At 31.4% G+C, this 21,155-nt stretch overlaps 1 protein-coding gene across 4 annotated transcripts in view; it reads left to right on the top strand.

Moving 5' to 3' along the window:
• LOC139511175 (uncharacterized) overlaps positions 1 to 16,269 on the top strand; it is a 42,106-nt gene extending 25,837 nt beyond the window's left edge. For 2 of the 4 annotated variants that reach the window (XM_071297752.1, XM_071297751.1), the window contains 5 exons: positions 5,922 to 6,068; positions 8,821 to 8,955; positions 10,964 to 11,137; positions 14,483 to 14,561; positions 15,916 to 16,269. In XM_071297752.1, the coding sequence (XP_071153853.1) occupies positions 5,922 to 6,068; positions 8,821 to 8,955; positions 10,964 to 11,137; positions 14,483 to 14,561; positions 15,916 to 16,054 (674 nt within the window). In that variant the 3' untranslated portion in view covers positions 16,055 to 16,269. The remainder of the gene's footprint in view (positions 1 to 5,921; positions 6,069 to 8,820; positions 8,956 to 10,963; positions 11,138 to 14,482; positions 14,562 to 15,915) is intronic. The other 2 variants (XM_071297753.1, XM_071297755.1) reach the window with 2 other exon arrangements.
• Positions 16,270 to 21,155: the final 4,886 nt, after the last annotated feature.

The following is a 21,155-nucleotide window of genomic DNA, read 5'->3' as shown; positions in this document are numbered from 1 at the left end:
ACAGCTAGTCCAAAGCCACTAACAACTAATTAAAAAATCCTGAATCTAAGACTAAACTTATGCTTGTTTAGTTCACGCATCATTGTAAATATAACGGAATTGATGAGACTGTCATCAAAGTTAGAGGGTTAGAGCTATAAAACCAGATATAATCAACCAGTTTCTACATTTGAAATTGCCTGTACCAAGTTAGGAATATGACAGTTCTTGTCCATTCGTTTTTGATGTGTTTTGTTATTTGATTTTGCCATGTGATGTTGGACTTTCCTATTAGATTTTCCTCTAAGTTCAGTATTTTTGAGATTTTACTTTTTACTTCAACCAAATCGATGTCAAGTTTCTTTCTAGAAGAAACTTAACTGCTAATGGATTATTGCTGGAGGGCATCATTAACTTGGTAGCTTAATGCATGATGCATACAAATAATACAAAGAACAAACTGACTGGGACATCGCCCGTGTTACCAAGGTCCTCTTTTGCTGCACGGAACACTGTAGAATGTGATTTGTGTGTTCCATGGAATATCCTCCGGGATACCCATGATATGATAATATTTAGCCAAAAGGTAGTTACTATTTTACAAATTCAGATTCCTTTCATAAATTAAAGCCATGTTGCGTCAAAATTTTCGACTGTTTAAAGACACTTGCTACATGTGAATCAACACCTATCATTTCTTCTTGTAAACATGAAAAAAGGAAAAAAGGAGCACGTGTTAGACATGTGATAAGTAAATCACGACTCCTGATTTTCCTAGTAATTTAACATCTAAAACATATTATACTAAATCTTTCGAACCTCTGGACTTTTCCACGGACAATATCGTCGAATGTACTTTGTGTTGACTGCTTTAGATTGGTGAAACTCGTCAAACTTTGCGTAAAAGAATGAATTAACACCGGTTTGATAATAAAGATCCCCAATTTTTTTTTTTTTTATAAATATTCTAATCAACCGGACCATAATCCTTCGAACACAAAATCGGAGGACTTAACCTTGTTTGTATTGGATACCAAAGCTTCATAACATTCCATACAAACAACGGTATATTGCTGGCTCAACTTCATATTCCACTAAAGAAATGACCATTAGATTGACTTAAATTCTGTCCGCAGTGAAAGAAGGTCTTCAGAAATAATGTGAAACTGTTTACTCGCGTAGTGGTATTAACCATATGTAGATTCTTAAAAATTCTAAAGAACTCCTAGACAATCTTAAATCTCGGTCTTTTTCTGAATACACTCATCATAGATACCCGGACTAAATTTAGTATATACGTCTTACGCGCGTTTCGTCTACAAAAGACTCATCAATGACGTTCGAATCTAAAAAAGTTAAAAAGGCCTAATAAAGTACGAAGTTGAAGAGCATTGAGGACCAAAATTACAAAAAGTTTTGCCAAATACAGCTAAGGTAATCTATGCCTGAAGTTAGTTCTATTAAAACTTTTGTAACCCTGTATACCACCATTCCCCATGTGAAATGGAAAAATCGCCTAAAAGAAATAATCCACAATGCCTTTCAACGTAAAAATGGTAGCATACGCTATAAATTTATTACTTTGGGATTTCATAAGGCACATTTTGTTAATTTTGACAAACAAAAAGGTAAAACGCTACCCAGAAGAACAAGTGGTCTGTATGCTGGAGTTTCTTATCGACAACATATTTGTTGAGTCTGAAGGTAGACTTTTCTAATAAATTGTCGGCGTTCCTATTTGAACAAACTGTGAGCCTCTTCTTTTTTAGACTTATATCAGTACAAGAATCTATGACAAACGAGACGATTTTAATTTTGAATTTTTAAATTTCCCCCACCTAAGTAGCAATATACCAACTTCACCTGCATATGGGATATATATGTAGGACTCAAATCTATGGTGGATTCCAAATCTGTGGCAGATTCCTAATCTATGGTAAATGTGACGTCATGCCATCCCAAATCTATGGCACATTTTTAAAAATCCTAATCTATGGCAAGTTTTGTAGTTTCCTAATCTATGGCGGATTTTTATTGTTTTTAAATCTATGGCAATTTTTTTGGAAATGGAAAACTATGCAGTACATTTTCGACCAATGACTTGTCTTAAGAAAGAGGAAATATACGACAAGGGAAACATGTCTATTAACATTTGTGAAATAAACATTCCATAATGGTCAACCACAAAATGTAATATATTATAAATTGATAAATCTTAGAAAAGACTTCAAGATGAAATGATGTGCTCTGTGAAAAATAAACATTTTTAATCTGTGCATAGAATCGTTTAACCCATTCATTAAACCAACTAATAAGTCCTTTAACAAACAAGAAGACCGTTTTTTTTTAAATAAAATAAAAAATAAAGATAAAAAAGGCACAAATAAAAATTAACCGTTTGAATTTTCAAATAATATTTATTTCAGCGATATCGTTAATTCATGTTTTTTTATTTGATGTGGATTTAAATCAAATTTGTATCCGGTAATTTGATCTTTCACTTTATAAACTTTGCCAGCAATATACCGTAGACTACTACCAAAACTTCTTAAAAAAATATGCGATACAGAAAATAGCGGTGTTCATATTCATCGCAAGCATTGACCGGTACATTACATATTGTGCCTCTTCGGAATAGTAGGTTACATCTTTACTTTAAACCACCGGCAAATTTTTGTCAGAAAAATAGCTTCATCTTGAATGGTGTTCAAATCTATGGGTTCCGCCATCGTTAGCGGCGGCGAAGATGTAATATGGCGTAATACAATTGTGACGTTATATGTTACTCTCTCCCCCGGATCTGCCATAGATTTGGAGAAAACAAATTATTTGAGTTTTTTGGCGTTTGTAACACATGATGGTCTTGATGTATAGATTATGCGTACAGATATTGTTTATCATCTTAACAACGTGTTTTATTACTCTTTCATTTGTCTTTGTTCAATTATTAATATCACTTTTGCTGTTGGATTGTTTTATGTTTTATCCGCTTCACGTGGCTCGCTACTTATACATCCCGTCGTTGTGTTTGCATTGTCTTTCATTTTTGATGGTGTGTTTTGTATATGCGTCTTTTTGTTTTTCTTTGTTTCTTATAACTTGATTCTGTCAGTATGATATTGTTCTATTTTATGTCACTATAATATATTTCTATTATGAATTACAAAAAAACGTTGAACCACGAATGTCAAAAGTATTCAATCGCGTAGGGGAATTAACTTTTTGTGGATTCTTATAAATTCTATTTAACTTTTGGACTATTTTAAAGCTTGGTCTATTTCTGAAATTGATTCTTACATACTTTTGATTTTTTAACCCTGTATGCTAACACTGCCTATGTGAAAAATGTTTGTATATACATTGAACGTCAAATCTATGTGACGGATAAAATTTCTGATGTCAGACACGCGAATCAATGGATGTGTTTGTAGATAGATGTTTTTGAGTTCTGTTAAATTGTTCTTTTTAAAATTGCTACAGGATGATGACTACTGTACCCATATTTTGACTATTTTATTTATTATGTCTGTTTAGTTTACGCATCATTGTAAATATAACGGAATTTGATCATACTGTCATCAAAGTGAGAGGATTAGCGCTATAAAACCAGGTTTAGTCCACCATTTTCTACATTTGAAAATGTCTGTAAGAGGTCAGGAATATGACAGTTCTTGTCCATTCGTTTTTGATGTGTTTTGTTAATTGATTTTGTCATGCGATTATGGACTTTCCGATTAGATTTTTCTTTATAAGGAATTTTTTATTCAGTATTTTTGTGATTTAATTTTTTTACCGTTGATTCAATTTTGTAAAGAACTAAAGAATTGTACATTGCATTAACACAATTCTGTACGCAGTGAAAGATGTTTTCAGTAATTATGTTAAACTGTTTCCTCCATTTGTGGATTTTAAAGAACTTCTGGATGGTCGGCACTTTCTGGATAATCTTAAATCTCGATCTTTTCTGATTAAGTTCTATGAAAACTTTTGATATTTTAACACTGTTTACCACCATTCCCCATGATAAATTACGGCGTTTCCATTTAAAGTATTCTGATCAGTTTGGTTTTTGTTTGTTATTTTACTGGATATATAAAAAAGAAGATGTGGTATGATTGCCAATGGAACAACTATCCACAAAAGACCCAGACATTAACAACTATAGGGTAGGTCACCATACGGCCTTCAACAATGAGCAAAGCCCATACCGCATAGTCAGCTATAAAAGGCCCCGATAAGACAATGTAAAACAATTCAAACGAGAAAACTAACGGCCTTATTTATATAAAAAAATGAACGAAAAACAAATATGTAACACATAAACAAACGAAAACCACTGAATTACAAGTTCCTGACTTGGGACAGGCACATACATAAATAATATGGCGGGGTTAAACATGTTAGCGGGATCCTAACCTATCTAACGAATTTACATGTTTTAAATACGGCAAATTACTGTCGCATTTATTTAAGTTACGTGTGTCATTTTCTACGATAAGGGTTTCATTCGATTTAACCACAGACAACAAACAACATGAAAACAGTATATATCACTTCAAATTAAGCAAGCAACATATAAGGCTTCCTCCTCCTCATATTTTGACATAAGTGATACGAGGATCGATTACAAAACAAATATGATTCTGAACTTATAATTTGCTCCACCTGAGCACCAATATTACGACTTTACCTGCAACTCAAATGGTAATAAAAAACAAAATCACAAAAATATTTGACTCCGAACTCGTCCTGTTCTTAAATAAGGTCATTGTATTATATATTATATAACCTTTCATAACCTTCAATTTATAGTTTTAACTTTCAAAAATGGTCTTGTAGTATAGAATCGAGGTAACCATGTTGTTTATCAAATTGATTTACGTGTTAAAGTTCCTTTTATGTCCATGAATATTTTTAATTGTCGAATTCATTTTGAATTATAAACTTATAGCGTAGCTCGGGACTTATAATATCCCGCCATTGTTTAAATATGCAATAGTAAATTTTGAATTCTCATCTCTCCTTTTTGCTCCTGACTTTGTTACATGCAATTTTATGCTTCTTTGTTGACACAGTTTTTATAGTGATTAAGATTATATTACAATGTTGACTGCTGTACCCCAACTTTTGACGTTTTTACATAATATGTCTGTTTGTTTTGCTCACACATTGCAGTCATTTTAATTGAATTCAATGTAACTGTTATAAAAAATAAATTCATCATACATACAAGGATTATATTTTGTATTCATACCAGACGCTCGTTTCGTCTACAAAAGACTAATCAGTGACGCTCGAATCCAAAAACGTTAAAAAGGCCAAAAATAAAGTACGAAGTTTGAGAGCAATGAGGACCTAAATCCTGAAACGTTTTTTTTTCAAATACAGGTAACTTAATATATTCCTGAGGTAGAAAAGCCTTATTCTTTCAAAAATGCAAAGGTTTTGTTAACAGTTTATTTATAAATATGACCATATCAATAGAAGTCATGTCAGCCCATAAGTTTTGACTACTGGTCTGGTGATACCCTCGGGGAATTAAAACTCCACCAGCAGTGTCATCGACCCAATGGTTGTTAATAAACTCATCATACATACAAAGATTAAATTTTGTATTTTCGCCAGACGTGCGTGTCGTCTACCAAGACTCATCAGTGACGCTCGGATCCCAAAACAGTTAAAAAAAGGTAATACTTTATTCACACATTTTTGCAAAACAGTGTTTGAAGTTTCAATAATTCAATAGAGGCGGAAAATATCTAATAGCATTTAAACATCATCGAATAGACACTGACACCTCAATGTCTAAATCACAGAAAACGATGAAATAATACACAAAAACATACGTAATACACTAAGAAAGGAAAAAAAAATTAACCAATATCAAACATCAAAGGTAATTCGGAAACATAGAATAAAACTTACCCTTATTTTTTTTTCAGAAAGAAATGCGATGTCATGGTATGACGCACAGAAATTATGTAAGGACATTTCTTCAAGGTTGGTAAACGAAGGTGAATTGTCCTCTTCAACAAAAGGACAATATTGGTTGCATGGGATACATTATAATGATTTTGACATACAAACACGTAAGTTGCTTGATCGTATATGAATACATGATACACTAAAATTGACTTATAGAAGTTGTCTGTACTGGCATGTACATACGAAATCATCTGACGTAATATAAAACCATTTCCTAAAAACGTGGTTTTATCAAAATAATCAGATAGAGTTTAACGAATCCAGATTTTCAAACATTACGTTATACTGAGTTTAGATTACAACTACCTTAGAACTGTTAATGTCATCCTCTTGGGTTTAATGTTGAAAAAATGATATTATTGACTTCAATAATCATTCATTATTTTATATATTGCATAGCTGACTATCTTGGATACTTGTAATAGGCGTTCAGGAACATTTATGTGACAAATACTATTATATATGATTTGTTAAAAGTGTTTTGTAGTCTTTTGTTAATTTGTTTTCAAAGCCATATTTCTTATTTACAATAAAAAAAAAAATCACACAAATACCGAACTTTAATTGTAAGAACTTCATTCGAAGATAAATGGAATGTGTTTTAACAACTTCCCCAGGAATCGATTTTTTATGTTGGGTCTTCAAGTATCATCATCTTCTGACGTAATTTGATTCTATTTTGTAAACGTGACTTATTTATTTCATAGCACACTTTTACTGTTAAAAAATTATTGATTTATTAATTTTGATTCGTTTACTTTGTTTATTCGTGCACTGATATGAATCTTTTATGGACGAAACGCGCGACATGTGTAAAATTATTAATCCTCCACGAGTTTATCTAAAATGTTTTGATAATAAATCTTTACTGTCTAAACGTATAACAAAGAACAAGCGTTATCAAAACCAACTTAATGGAAGATACAGTGGTACAACGTTGGAACAAACAGCTGGTGTGTACACTATTAACAATGATTAACTGATCAGATGTCATTTTTGGAACAAAAAAATGTATTCTACCAAACCACATTTGTTCTGGTTAGGTTAGCGTTGTTTAATATTTCTGTTCTTGTATGGTGAATTATGGAATGTTGTTAGGCAAGTAACAACATTACACAAAAGATTCCTTTTTCCTTCAAACATCAAAAACTGTCCGAGATTGACATAAGTTTCAAACAACCTATAACTGTCTGAACCATATCTATATGGTTTATAATCTTGGAGAGACGTATTTAATTTTAATGTACAAAACACTTTATACAATGAATGTATGTCAATACAGATAAGTTATGAGAAAGTTTTCTGAAGAACAAAAACCTCAGGATATAACTTAAGACTAGATATTAATGTCTTGAACGGGACTATTTAGCTAGACAACTTGACTCCAATAACAAATCAATGGTATAATAATGTACACGAAAGGTGGTTTAGTAAAAGAAGTCCAACGATACAAAAGAACAATGATACATTACTTACATTATTTCAGGTGTTTGTGTTCAGCAAAATACTTTTATTCAATTGTCCTACACGTTATCATCAGATACTGTTCTATCAAATAGATATCATAAAACTTGTATGAACAGTATTGAAAAACCGGATCATTTAACGTTTAAAAAGGGAAAAAGAAGTAGCTTTCTATCAAACTATTACCAAGTAAATCGCGCGTGTCAATTTTGATATCTATAATATCATACTGGTACTTGACAGATTTAGACATTGTTTACTCTATTTCTTAACATATTAAAGTACAATGGATATTTGAATCTGAAGTAGTGGTCGGAGAAAAGGACCCAGTTTTAATAGTTTCACAACATTTCATAGTTGTCCTAATTATATATAATCGTGCACCGACTAACATGTGATATACTTAAACAGGTACTCGGATACACTGAAGTTTGTTGAGTTAAACAGTACCAGCGGAGATTTAAACGTCTGATATTAGTTTAAATATTTGAAAGGATAAATAGATAAATTCCCATTTCATGTCAGGCAGAATATATTTAGTTGAATAAGATACCACCTTTCCGATATATTCTAAATTCTCATATATCTATTCGAAACAAAACGTATCAAGGTAAAACAATATGCAACAACTGCCAAAATAGATAGTATAACACAATCGATACATTAAGGAAGTTCGCTACACAGTTCCAAAATAACAAACTTTTCATAAAACTAGTATATATTGATAGGGGATTAATAAAGGAACCAAAAATAGAAAAAAATATAGGTTTATGTGCTTGTTTTTAAGATAACAGTCATTGAGATTTTCGCAGGATAATGTTCTTTCTTGATTTTTCATAGCTTTATCATTGACAAGTTTACGTTCTCAAAAACTATTAAAAAATAACAACGATTATATAAGACTTTTACAGATTGCTGATAATTATACATGTAAATAAACTCATAAATACCAGGATTACAATTTTGTATTAACGCCAGACGCGCGTGTCGTCTACAAAAGACTCAACAGTGACGCTCGAATCGAGATATGTTTAAAAGACCAAATAAAGTATGAAGTTGAAGAGCATTTAGGACCGAAAGTTTCTTAAAGTTTTGCCAAATACAGCAAAGGTAATCTATTCTTGACGTAAAAGATTCATAAAAGAAAAATGGGGGTTAGGTATTCAAATGGATAAAACCAAATGGTTCCGAAAATCTGACAAAAATTCCAAAAAAGGACAAGCGAACATCCTAAATATGTATAAGGCTACTTTTTTGGCATGTAATGTTTAAAGAACTAGACAATATGTTGTAAGTTAAATTGGAATATAAAAATATTATGAAAACAGAAAATTGTCTGGAATGTAAATATAATGAATTAAGATCTTAGTTCAGTGAATTTTATTGTTTTAGCATTACCATTATACCCTACCAGGTGTGCCGCTATGCACAGACACAGAAAGGTGTATTCAATCAAACTATACGATTGCTCTACTAAGTTGTATACGTTATGTATATCCAAACATGCTCCAACGAATAAATGGCCAGGTAAGCATTTTATCTTCTGAATTTTCCAAACATTATAGCTTAGCTGAACTCAATTAAAATCAAGTATTTTGCGATTATTGATGTTCAAGAAGAGGGCTAAGTTTTGCTTTTAAGTTTGAGATATGCAAGTATGCAAACGATGAGAAGAAGCCTTGCTTTTAACATCCGAGAGGGAAATAACCTTATCTAAATTTTAAGCATTCAAGACCGTTCACCTATACATAGTTATATAAATTCAAATGAAACTCGTTTCTGGTGATACTAATATTCAAGAATATTTTGAATCAAATCATTTTAAAATACATTCTAAACTGGGCAACTTACGGTTGATGTAACAGGTGAATATTAAAATATGTTTAAAATTTAATATTAAATACAAAATAAATAGGAACGAAAATACTTTAGTTGTTTGTAAACGTCGTTATAAATGTAGCAAAACATTTAGGTCAATCATAACCAGGGATGCATACATTATTAAAGGTACAGGTAGCTTCCAGGTTGCTTCGACTAAGGCGTATTTTGGTTTGCTCTGGAAATTACCCTGGTATCGGGACTGAACGCCTTGTAACCGGCTATAGTATCTTTAAAGCATTTTTTTATACATATGTTCCATCAATGTAGCGTGCCCCTATGTCAATAATTGGCACCTACATACTACTGGGTATATGATGGTTTCAAATCATTAGGTCACTGACGTCAATAAACATAGTGATACAAATGACGGCGATTGCAAATATCTATCAGGAAATAACTAAAAAACTGTTTTCTTTAATCGACAGGATCAATGTTTGCACTTGTTTAATATCAGAATAATAGCTAAAGAATGAACGGTTTATCTATTTTTTATTTACATATTCACGTGATATTATATTCCAGTCTTCCTCTTTTGACATTTAAAACATTATATCCTACTTTTATGAAATATTTACAAAAAACTTATGTTTGTCATGGAATCATTATATTTAACTAATCCAAAGAATACACTATCGTTTTCAAAACAAACAAAACAAGTGCAACCTATTCTTAAACAAACTATTAGATTTAGTTCTTGAATATTGATAAATGATTATTTCTTAAATCCCGTTCAAAAGCATGTATCTTTATACATTTTTTTTAACCTTCTGATAAACTCTAATGTTGCATACCATATAAACATGTAGATGAAGTATTTTCTACTCGACGCATCAAGTTCTTCTTATGCAAAATAAGCCAATACATTCGAACACGGTCAACAGTACTCGAAAACAAAATGTTGCAGAGATATATGAAAAACATGACATGTCAAACTGAATTTAATACTAGTAATGAAAATTAAAACAAACGAAACTGAAACCAACTGAATAGTTATTTATTGTGTTAGTGACAACTGGACAGTACAATGGTTAAAATGTAAAGGTGTATGTCATGTATGTTTTTATGTGATGTACACATGTAAACATGCTAACTGTCTTTCACTGAACTAGATTTAGGTCAAAATTAGATTACTTATCTCTATAAGGGCTCTAAAACATTGAAATATATGTTATTTTCATTGCAATTTCTATAATTTCACTCTATGTAAAGGAAATGCACGATGTTAGGTCAGAAAAATTAGATAAAGATAGTATGAATGGTAGACTCAACTCTTACAGTACCTGAAAGAAATGAAAATAACAACACTTTATAGATTTTCTCACTCCAAAACGCTTTAATGGTTTCACCTCCATCATAGAAAATAAATGTTAATTCAAATGCTTCCATAGTAATGTCAAATTAAAAATCTGATGAAACAATAAGTAAACAAAAAAGGTATCACCTAAAATAAAGGGACATTTAAAATCTCCGGAAAGTGGAGAAACGCTTAATTATTTTTGTAAAAATTCAAAATTATCCCTTTTCTTATAACAGTTGTCTTAATACCATTGGATAAACAAAGAGACAATATCTTCTGGGAAGAACTGCTAATTGCACCGATAAGAATATTAACTAAAAGTACTGCTTTGAACTTCTGATCTTTATTTTCAAATAGGAATTTCCATACCACCAACATCAAGAAGTTCGACAAAGATGACAAGTACCAAATTTACTCCAACCTCACCAGAAGTAACATTTCAAATATCAACTAATTTTTCCACTGATGTTAACATTTCCACAACCACCACTAATATTACTGTCACCATGGCTACGTTGATCCCAGATACCGGTAAATATTTTCCTCTTGAAATTACAATGAATTATCATGATCAAATTTGAAAGAAACGACATGCTTTTAAATTTATTTCGCCGAGGGTATCACAAGCCCAGTAGTCAGCACTGTTTGTGCTGACATGAATTATCATTGATATTGTTATATTTGTAAATAAACTGTTTACGAAATTTTGATTTTTTTGAAATACTAAGGCTTTTCTACCTCAGGCATAGATTACCTTAGCTGTATTTGGCAAAAATTTTAGGAAAGTTTGGTCCTCAATGCTTTTCAACTTCGTTCTTTATTTAGCATTTTTAACTTTTTTGGATTCGAGCGTCACTGATGAGTATTCTGAAGACAAAACGCGTATATATAAAATTTAGTCCTGGTATCTATGATGAGTTTATTTAAGACATCCATTGAAATCGTTGTTTTTATAAGACATCCATTTAAACTTTCAATTATGTGGAAAGTAGATTTAATTGGGTCTTTCCACTTTTCCATGGAAAAAACTTTTGAATTTGTTGTCATATCTATATATCTTTTTTTTTCCGCCACTTAGATTTCTTATGGGTTTCGCAAGATGTAGCGAAGACATTTAATATATAATATTGAAGAATGTATACCATATGCCTTTGATACAGTTTCGTCGATAAGCTTTCATTTTATTATTTATCTCCCCCGGCCACTTTTTTACTTGTTATATATTTTACTCTGAACTTTGAACTTTGTCGTTGTGAAAGAAATTGAACAACATATTAATTTTTCTGAATTGCAATTTATATTTTCAATTTTTTATTTGTAAATTATGACCGATTCCCTATTAGAGTTATTCTGTCTTTTGAAATTGATATAATTGAAATGCATTTGTTTTTTTTATTAAAACCATACGTGTAAGAGACCGAGCATCTTTCGATTTGAGGTAATGAGTTAAAAGCTAAATGTTAATATTGTGTTCTAAATTTTCATCTCGTCTTATTATCTCTAGGCACGACATGCTAACATATATTTTATTACGACATGCCGATTTACTGTATTTAATTAGCTGTATTATGTTACTACCCATTAACCATATATTGTAAAGAGTAAGATTCTTTTGATTTGATGCCATTCCTTTTTGACCTTGATATTAAGATCAATTCAATAGTAAAGGAGAAGGTCCGGTAAGGGCCGATTTTGGTCTCAAATTTCAGGTTCATCTAACGAAAGATTTTGGACACTTTTTAAACACTTAAGTGTCTATTTCAATTGATTCAATTAGTTTATGTGAAAGATGGTTACTAAATAGTCCGATTAAAGCTTGAATATGAAAAATCTATTAAATATGCCAAAAAAACGTCACTTTTTAGATGGTTTTTGTCAAAATTGAATATGGCCGCATCCGTGTTCATTCTCAAACTTTATATATGTAATGTATTATCATCAAATACAACTTACATTTCAATATTATGAATGAACACGAATGCGGCAACTTTCATTTAAGACGGAAACCGTCTAAAATTTAACTAAAATGCTAAAATTGTGAAGATTTCAGTAATTTAGCATGACTTAATGATGATAGTACCCGATAAATGTGCATTGTTTTGTCAAAAACAGCCCAGATTTATGTAGCAGAAGCATTCTACTTAAAAATAAATAGCTAAAAGATTACATTTTCAAAATTTTGTAAAACTGCTATACTTCGGGGCCAAAAAGGGTTCTTACTGAACCTACTCCTTTGAAGTTTTACAGTCAAACTTTTGTAGGAATTAGTATTTCTACCTGATTTAAATTTGGCTGCAAGACATATCCACATAAAAAAGTTCACAGGGGTGACGTATAATAAACCGGAAGTAGATATCTTCTGCTTTGATTTCATTTAAAAGTAACTAGAATGAAATTGAAAATGAAAAAGAAGAATACTTTTTGTTGTATTAGTGCGAAGAAACCTATCATATAATACCGGAAACAAAAGGTTGTAAAACATTAGAACCTTATCACCATTATGTCAAACAAAAATATACATAACAAAAATATTAATTTGAATCAGAGTAAATTAAGCTTCTTTTCCAACGAAAATGTATTAACTCCATTATTTTTTTTTTTATTTAAAAAGAAATATTTTTAGGATCTGAATGTTATCTAACACCAAGCATACAATTTTTTATCCAAATTGTCTGTACCAAGTCAGGAATATGACAGTTCTTGTCCATTCGTTTTTAATGCGTTTTGTTATTTGATTTTGCCATGTGATTATAGACTTTCCGAATTGATTTTGCTCTGAGTTCAGTATTTTTGTGATTTTACTTTTTGTTACTCATGTAAATTCGGGTGAAATACCTACACGTTTTTCTCTGAACAATTGTTATTATTTCAATTTTTCATTTTTTGCTTATCTTTGATAATATGAAGGTTTATGGAATGATCATTTTAACTGCTTCTGGGTATTTAACTTTTTCGACGTGTTAGGCATATAGAGAATGTTCTTCAAAGTGAACAATAGAGCAACTAGACAATATAAATGATATAAAATTGAGAATGGAAATGGGGAATGTGTCAAAGAGAAAACAACCCGACCAAATAAAAAACAACAGCAGAGGATCACCAACAGGTCATACCTATCACACACATACACACATTGTTACCAGTGGATTATCGGATTTATCCAATCGAGGTATTTAAAATTCATATTTCAACTTCTGTATCGAGATTGGATAAGTCCGATAATTGACGAGTAACTATGCAAGAATCTGTGTCTCTAATGATTTTCAAATGCATTATAATTTTTGATAAACGAAAATCCCTTCGACTGCTTCGCATATTTCATTTTAGAACATTTGGATTTATTCGTACAATCTTTCAATCATCTTCTGCGATCATCGACAGCCACACGTTGATTTAATTGTTTTTGTTTCTTGTTAAACAATTTATGTTTTTCTTGATTTGTTCATTGTTCTATTTATGTTTCTTCTGATGTTTTATCCTCATTGTTCGAAATTCGATTATGACGTCGGTCTTGCTTTTTTCTAAATTTCATATTTAGATGTCGTGAAAAAAAGGCGACCATGTCTGATGACGTCACACTCGATGCAGTTGTAGAATCTATCTTTATACAAATGGGTGTGGAAAGGGTCAAATTGCCACAGATTTGAATATGTCAATAACAAGAGATGCGGCAGAAGTATCCCCAGAATCAAGTTTTTGCTAGTGTTACGACCGGTTGGGCTAGCGTTCGTTTTGCCAATAACATTATTTTTCTTGAACGTTTTTGTGCAAGAGATTATACATAAAATTGTTAAAAGTAATAATGTAGTCTTTAAATAACGACCATTTTATAAAAAAAAAAAGGTTATTTAATTTTGACATTGTTACTATTTTCAGTAAGCGTTTCGATAATTATCCCAGTGTTAGCAATTATTAGTGTTCTGGCAATAATTGGAGTAGTGATATTTTGTATCCGGTAAGTTAGTAACAGTAGTAAAAATTGTTAGTTTCGACAGTAATAAGCATCTGGCAACAGTTGGAAGAAAGATAATATAAAAGGGGTCATGTGTGACATTAAGTATCACATATCACAGCTGGAAGAAATATAATATATAAAGGGTAAGGTCTGACAGTAGTCAGTATTCTAGCAATAATCGGTAGATTGGTTTAAAGCATTATAAAAATTTGTAATTTCTAAAGTATAATTAATTCTTAAAATAATTGCACTGGCTATATTTTATAAGAATCAATTTGCATTCTTATTTCTAATTTATACGGGTTAAGACAATGTATAAGCGGGCATTAGGGTTTCTTTAAATAAATAGATGAGTGATGTTCGGGTTCGGGTAAGGGTTCTTACGAGGTATATCCACATAACGAGAATTATCATTCTACTAATAATTGATGAGCTATATTTTGTGAGATAATAAAAACCTTAGTAAGCAGAATGATATTTTTATTGAAATATCATATATGTAGTCTAAGTAAGTATCGAATAAAAGGTTTTATCTTGCACATCATACTCTGTCCACGCACCCTATCTCACTTCTTAGAAACTCATACGATTGTCCAAGTTTTGGCTTTTTTACCTTGATTTTTTTCACTTCTCAATAAGACTTGAACATCTGTTAACCAATGTCGCCTCTCTTATCAGTAATTAATCCTTTGACAGTAATTGAATATAGACCACAAAAAAGCAAATACGAAGATGTGACATGTTTGCAAAAAGTAAAAACACAAAAAACAAAACTCCGTCATAAAAATTAATAAAGAAAATCAAAAGCTCAAACAATCAAGCAAATGGATAATGCAAATGAGCCAGCTCTCAGCCAGAGGTCGAACGGCGTAGAAGCGAACTTATATAGATTTCCGTCGTTCCTTACTTGAGACAAATACGTACAGAATGTTGCGGGTTGAACATGTATGTTGCATGCAGAACCCTCCCTTAATCTCGAACAGTGGTATTAAAGTATAGCAAACGACAAAACTTTACAAATCAGCTGAAAAGGCTTAAATCAGCAAATCTTTACCAAAGGCAAACAAAATCCGGGAAAACACCAAAGAAAATTAACAAATTTGATAGTACTTTTAAATGCAATACAAATTACGCAAATAACAAAAATGAGAGTGATAAAGAAGTATTTCTAAGTTCCAAATATAGACCATGTAAATTAATATTATAAATTATTTTCATTCGGAAAAATCAAAGCTAATATAGGTCTGATATATTACCAAATGAAAAAAGTTTTTTTATCATCATGATTTTACTTTCTCTACGTAAATTTTAACATAGTTTCTTGCAAGTCTGAAATTTTATGCATCTGTTTTAGAAAACGCCAAAATGCAGGAAACAATCAATCTCTGTCTCCACAAAGGGAACACACTACATTATTAGATGCTCAAAAATCAGGTCAAAGTAGTCCAAATACTGACGCCGGTGCTGAAAGTGTTGAACTGCAAAGTCATTAGTGAATTCTTACAAACGAAGAAAAATCGTAATTGTCTTGTTATACCGGACAGCTAAGTGCGCTGATGAAGGGAGACGTTACTGTTTTAATTGATTTATTCTTTCTTTATGAAGCAATTGCACCAATTGTTTTATAGATTTTTAGAACACACTGCATTTTAATAAACCGTTATGTGTAAATCAAGATAACATTACGGTAAACGATAGAAAGTTGACATCATGTGTAATGTTTTTGATTCTGTCACATCTTTCTAATATATTATTGAAGCCAATTGAACAATTTTAACCGATTCCGATCTTAGACATTTTGATTCTTATTGTCATTTATAAATCAATTATTAGAATACATTGCCCTTACGTATAAATTATATCCAAACTAACCCTTTGTTATCAGGCAAGAATTATAAATGACGAAAAAAGCATAGATTATAATGTAAATTTAAATTTTTGCAGCTTGTGATCGTTATGAAGAATAGTACATTGACATCATAAAATAACGTGTAACGTTCTTTTTTCTGAATATACACTTATACTGTTTGATACTGAAAGAAAGCATTTTTGACACAGTTTTAAATAGCTTGTATGTGTCGAATATGCATACCGAAAAATAAAAGTCTTTTGATTCTTTTTTCTTATCAATGAATTTACTATTCATTAGTTTAGGATAGAATCCGACAGAAACGTGGCAAAAAGACGAATAGCGACGAAAATACACATGCAATTTCTGCATTTTAAATTAGAAAAAATCAAATACGTTTGACGAAGAAAAAAACCATTTTCTTTAGGCACACAATTCTAAAGCAGTAAGTAAATTATCATCGTACCATATTGCATATTGTCTTTTATGGATGAATACAGACATGTGCCTTCAAAAATAATCCAGGTAAGAATTGTGTGTAATGTAATCAACAAATGTAAAGGTTTTTGCCAACCAAAATACAGCACTGCTGTTTTTGGATTTATATACGATGAACGAACACATTGTTTTTCTTACACATAACCCTTGAAACAACTCGAAATACGCGGTCATTGCCACTAAAAAACAGTTTCATGATTTACCTCTCCTCGAAATTATATCCGAAATATCTTATTTTAAGATAAACGTTGTTTATACAATATATCCAGAGAAGGTTTTGAAAACAGCAAGTTTTGAACTGTAAAACAAAAATAACAGTTTAAGGAAAACATATCGACACCAGAATTAAATTGATGTAATACTGTTTTCGTTCCGGATTTTTTCATATGAACTGTGAGCTTGAATAAGATGAAAGTCTCGACAGTAAACATCACATGCAGCAAACATTGTTTAAGATCCTGTATGTGTTAAAAGAGAAGCAAAGTTATTACCCCAAGTATGTGAATAGTGGACATCATATGTAAACATCCATATATAAATACATGTGGACAAATATTTTGTCGTTTAATTTGCATATAAAAATACTGGAACATATCTCAGACATATATTGTTTAAACGACAACTTTTTATACATTTTCACCGTTTAAATTTTACAAAGCATTTGGTCGAATTGACCTAACGGACCACCTAACAATAGTGTATTGGAAGCCAATCATCAAAAACAGTTGGAATTTCTGCGTTTTAACCACTTAATTATATTCATAAAAAAATTGAAAATGTAGCTTGTAAAGCTAAGGATACCAATATCTATTTTGCGACTGATAGTCATAACTGAAATGTAGTCCCTGTTTAAAAAGAAAGTGTAGATGAACCTTAAATAGCGCCAAGTCTTCTAAAACATTCCCGGCAATTTGCATCTCGTTTCTTATCAATTGTCCGATTCACTCAAAGGTGATGATGATAAATCTGAAATTGATATCCGCGCCATTTGATTAGTACTTGTTCTTATACACATTTGGTAAAAAGGTATTCAATTTATTGAGAAAAAAATTAAATCCCTAGAATACTGAACTCCGCAAGAAATTCGAAAAGAGAAGTCCCTAATCAAATGGCGAAATGAAAAGCTCAAACAACTTAAACGAATGGATTCTAATGTCATATTTCTGACTTGGTACAGAAATTTTCTTAAGTAGAAAATGGTGAAGTGAACCTGGTTTTATTGCTAGTTCAAGCTCTCACTTGTATGACAGTCGCATCAAATTCCATTATATTGACAACGGTGCGTGAATAAAACAGCAAACTCAAACTGAATAAATGTCAAATAGTTATCAAATGTACCAGAATTATAATTAAGTACGCCAGACGCGCGATTCGTCTACATAAGACGCATAAGTGACGCTCAAATCAAAATAGTTATAAAGCCAAACAAGTACAAAGTTGAACAGCATTGACGATCCAAAATTCCCTAAATGTGTGTCAAATACGGCTAAAGTAATTTATGTATGTGATGAAAAATCTTTCGTTTTTCGAACACTGCAAAGTTTTGTAAGCAGAAAATTTATAAAAATTACCACACAATTGATGTTCATGTCAACACCGCAGCGCTGACAACTGGACTGGTGACGCCTTTGGCGATGAAACTTTCATCAGCAGTGGCGTCGACCCAGTAGTGTAAATATATATCAAAGGTACTAGGATTATAATTTAGTAAGTCAGACGTGCGTTTCGTTTACACAAGACTCATCAGTGACGCTCAAATCAAAAATACTACAGCAGTCAACATTGTGTTATTATCTTAATCACTATATAACAAACAAATGTTGTTGTCCATTCGTTTTTGATGCGTTTTGTTATTTTATTTTGCCATGTGATTATGGACTTTCCGTATTGAATTTCCTCTGAGTTCAGTATTTTTGTGATTTTACTTTTTATGTAACAAAGCACAGAGATAACACTGTACTATTTTTGGCTGTAAATATTGTTTTAGTGAAAATATAACGGAATTTGATGAGACTGTCATCAAAGTGAGAGGGTTAGCGCTATAGAACCAGGTTTAATCCACCATTTTCTACATTTGAAAATGCCTGTAACAAGTCAGGAATATGACAGTTCTTGTCCATTCGTTTTTAATGCGTTTTGTTATTTGATTTTGCCATGTGATTATGGACTTTCCGAATTGATGTTCCTCTATGTTCAGTATTTTTGTGATTTTACTTTTTTTGTTGTTTTTCTTTCGATTAAATGAAAAAAAGAAGAAACGCTCTTTCATGTCGTAACGGTCTTACAGTAGCAAGCAATGATTTTGTCAACATGATCATAGAAATCTGATGCATTCAGAATAATGAAAAAAACATTTCATTTGTTTTGTTGGATCATAGAGTCTAACTTTGGGTTTGACATTTTTATGGATCTCCCCTTAATCAGTGACTTTGGGATTCAATATTTTCTGTAACATCTTTTTAAATCATTTCATTACAGTCCTTGGATGGTTTAGACTACTAACACTATACACCATCACACCACACACCATACACCATACACCATTACACCATACACCTTGTATCAATACACCATAGTACACTCTACACCATTGCACGATACATCTCACACATTACAACATACACCATTCCCTATTGTAACGTTACTATCAGAAATTATCCACAATGCAATTAAATTTCATGGAAAGTGTGCGACTTCAAAATTATTGATTTGTTAAAAAAACAAATTTTGATCACAATATTGCAAATTTATATATAAAATTAAGAACTCCTTGATCATGATTATATAACAAAAAAAGAATGCACATCAAATATATATACATTTATACTGCACTCGTTCTATGTGAGCAGTCAAAATACGTTGACATATTTCACTTGTTAATAGTTTTAGTGTGCAGACTATAAATCATTATGTTTTATGCTTATTGTTGATATTTTAGTTCATTTTCAAACAAATTCGTTCACCATCGATTTCGGGTTTCAACAGGTAATGTAAATGTCATGGTGTTGTATATTTCTCCGCCTCTATGATATGAGGATTTTTAATAAAAGGGAAAGTTTCCCAATATTTAAATCAAATGATAACATAAACACATTAAACAACAATTGAATTTTTTTCTTCAGATTGCAGTATAAAGACAATAATAGTGCATTGACTTGATATATCGACGATTAGGGATTCGGCCCGCAACGTAGATAAAGCTATTCAGAGCCTCGCATTTCCCCGTTTCTAAGCCTCATCCTGATATCGTTGATATGTCAAGTCAATGCACTATTATTGTCTATGTATTTGTTAATAAAGTACGCATATAACTTTGCTTGTAATACAAATTAATCCGTGATCTGCATTTCTGTAGAGGCAGTGTCTGTGCGTACACGAGTAGTCGAATTGGACTCCATTAATTAACAACGATATAGGTTTCACTGCTATTATTATTAAGTTCTGATCGGTTTTAAAATGAAACGTAAATTTTATAATCTTGGTTTTCAGATAAGAATGACAAACAATGCAAAAACGAATAGTATTTAGATCATATAAAATATTATAATCATGATAACTGAAAGCAATATTGGTGTACAGTTAACAGGTCAGGTCGAATTCTGAAAATCGAGTATACTCGGTTTTGTGAGTTTACGATTCCGTCATACAATAACTAGTCATGCTTATGGCAAGCGTTATATGAATAATATTTTTTTTTTTTGCACTAATCAACAGTACAAGAATGCCTGTCCTTTTTTATTCAATTAATTGAATCATCCCCAGAAATCAATAGTTTACACATCTCATCTTCACTAAAAACTAGGGATGGCAACGAGTACTCGAGTACTCGGGTACTCGCTTGGAAGACCGAGTACTCGAGTACAGTTTTAGTACTCGGATACTCGTTTGCTTTTTCTACATCTTGCTATAGTTCTCTTCACATTTCCACTCAATTTTAGTTCTGTTGAAATTTCCCCTTCGTAATACTCAATGAAATCAATTAACAACATAAATATGTTTATCCTGAGGATACTATCTGTTATTATAGTACCACTAACGCCCTTTCCTTTCGAGGGAATATTTTCATGTGCACTCCTTGTAACAAAAAATAGAGAGTTAAACAGTCTTTCGTCTGAAATTGTTGACCAGATCATATTTTTAAACAAACACAAAGTAACCTGCGGTGAACCTTACACAACTGATTAGAAACATTTTTAACGGTGTTTGTACACGGATCAACACTTTCATGGATTAATAATTAACTCATC

The sequence above is a fragment of the Mytilus edulis genome, chromosome 2 (assembly GCF_963676685.1).
Source record: "Mytilus edulis chromosome 2, xbMytEdul2.2, whole genome shotgun sequence".
Taxonomy (NCBI): Eukaryota; Metazoa; Mollusca; class Bivalvia; order Mytilida; family Mytilidae; genus Mytilus; species Mytilus edulis.
This window is presented reverse-complemented; position numbering and strand designations above follow the sequence as displayed.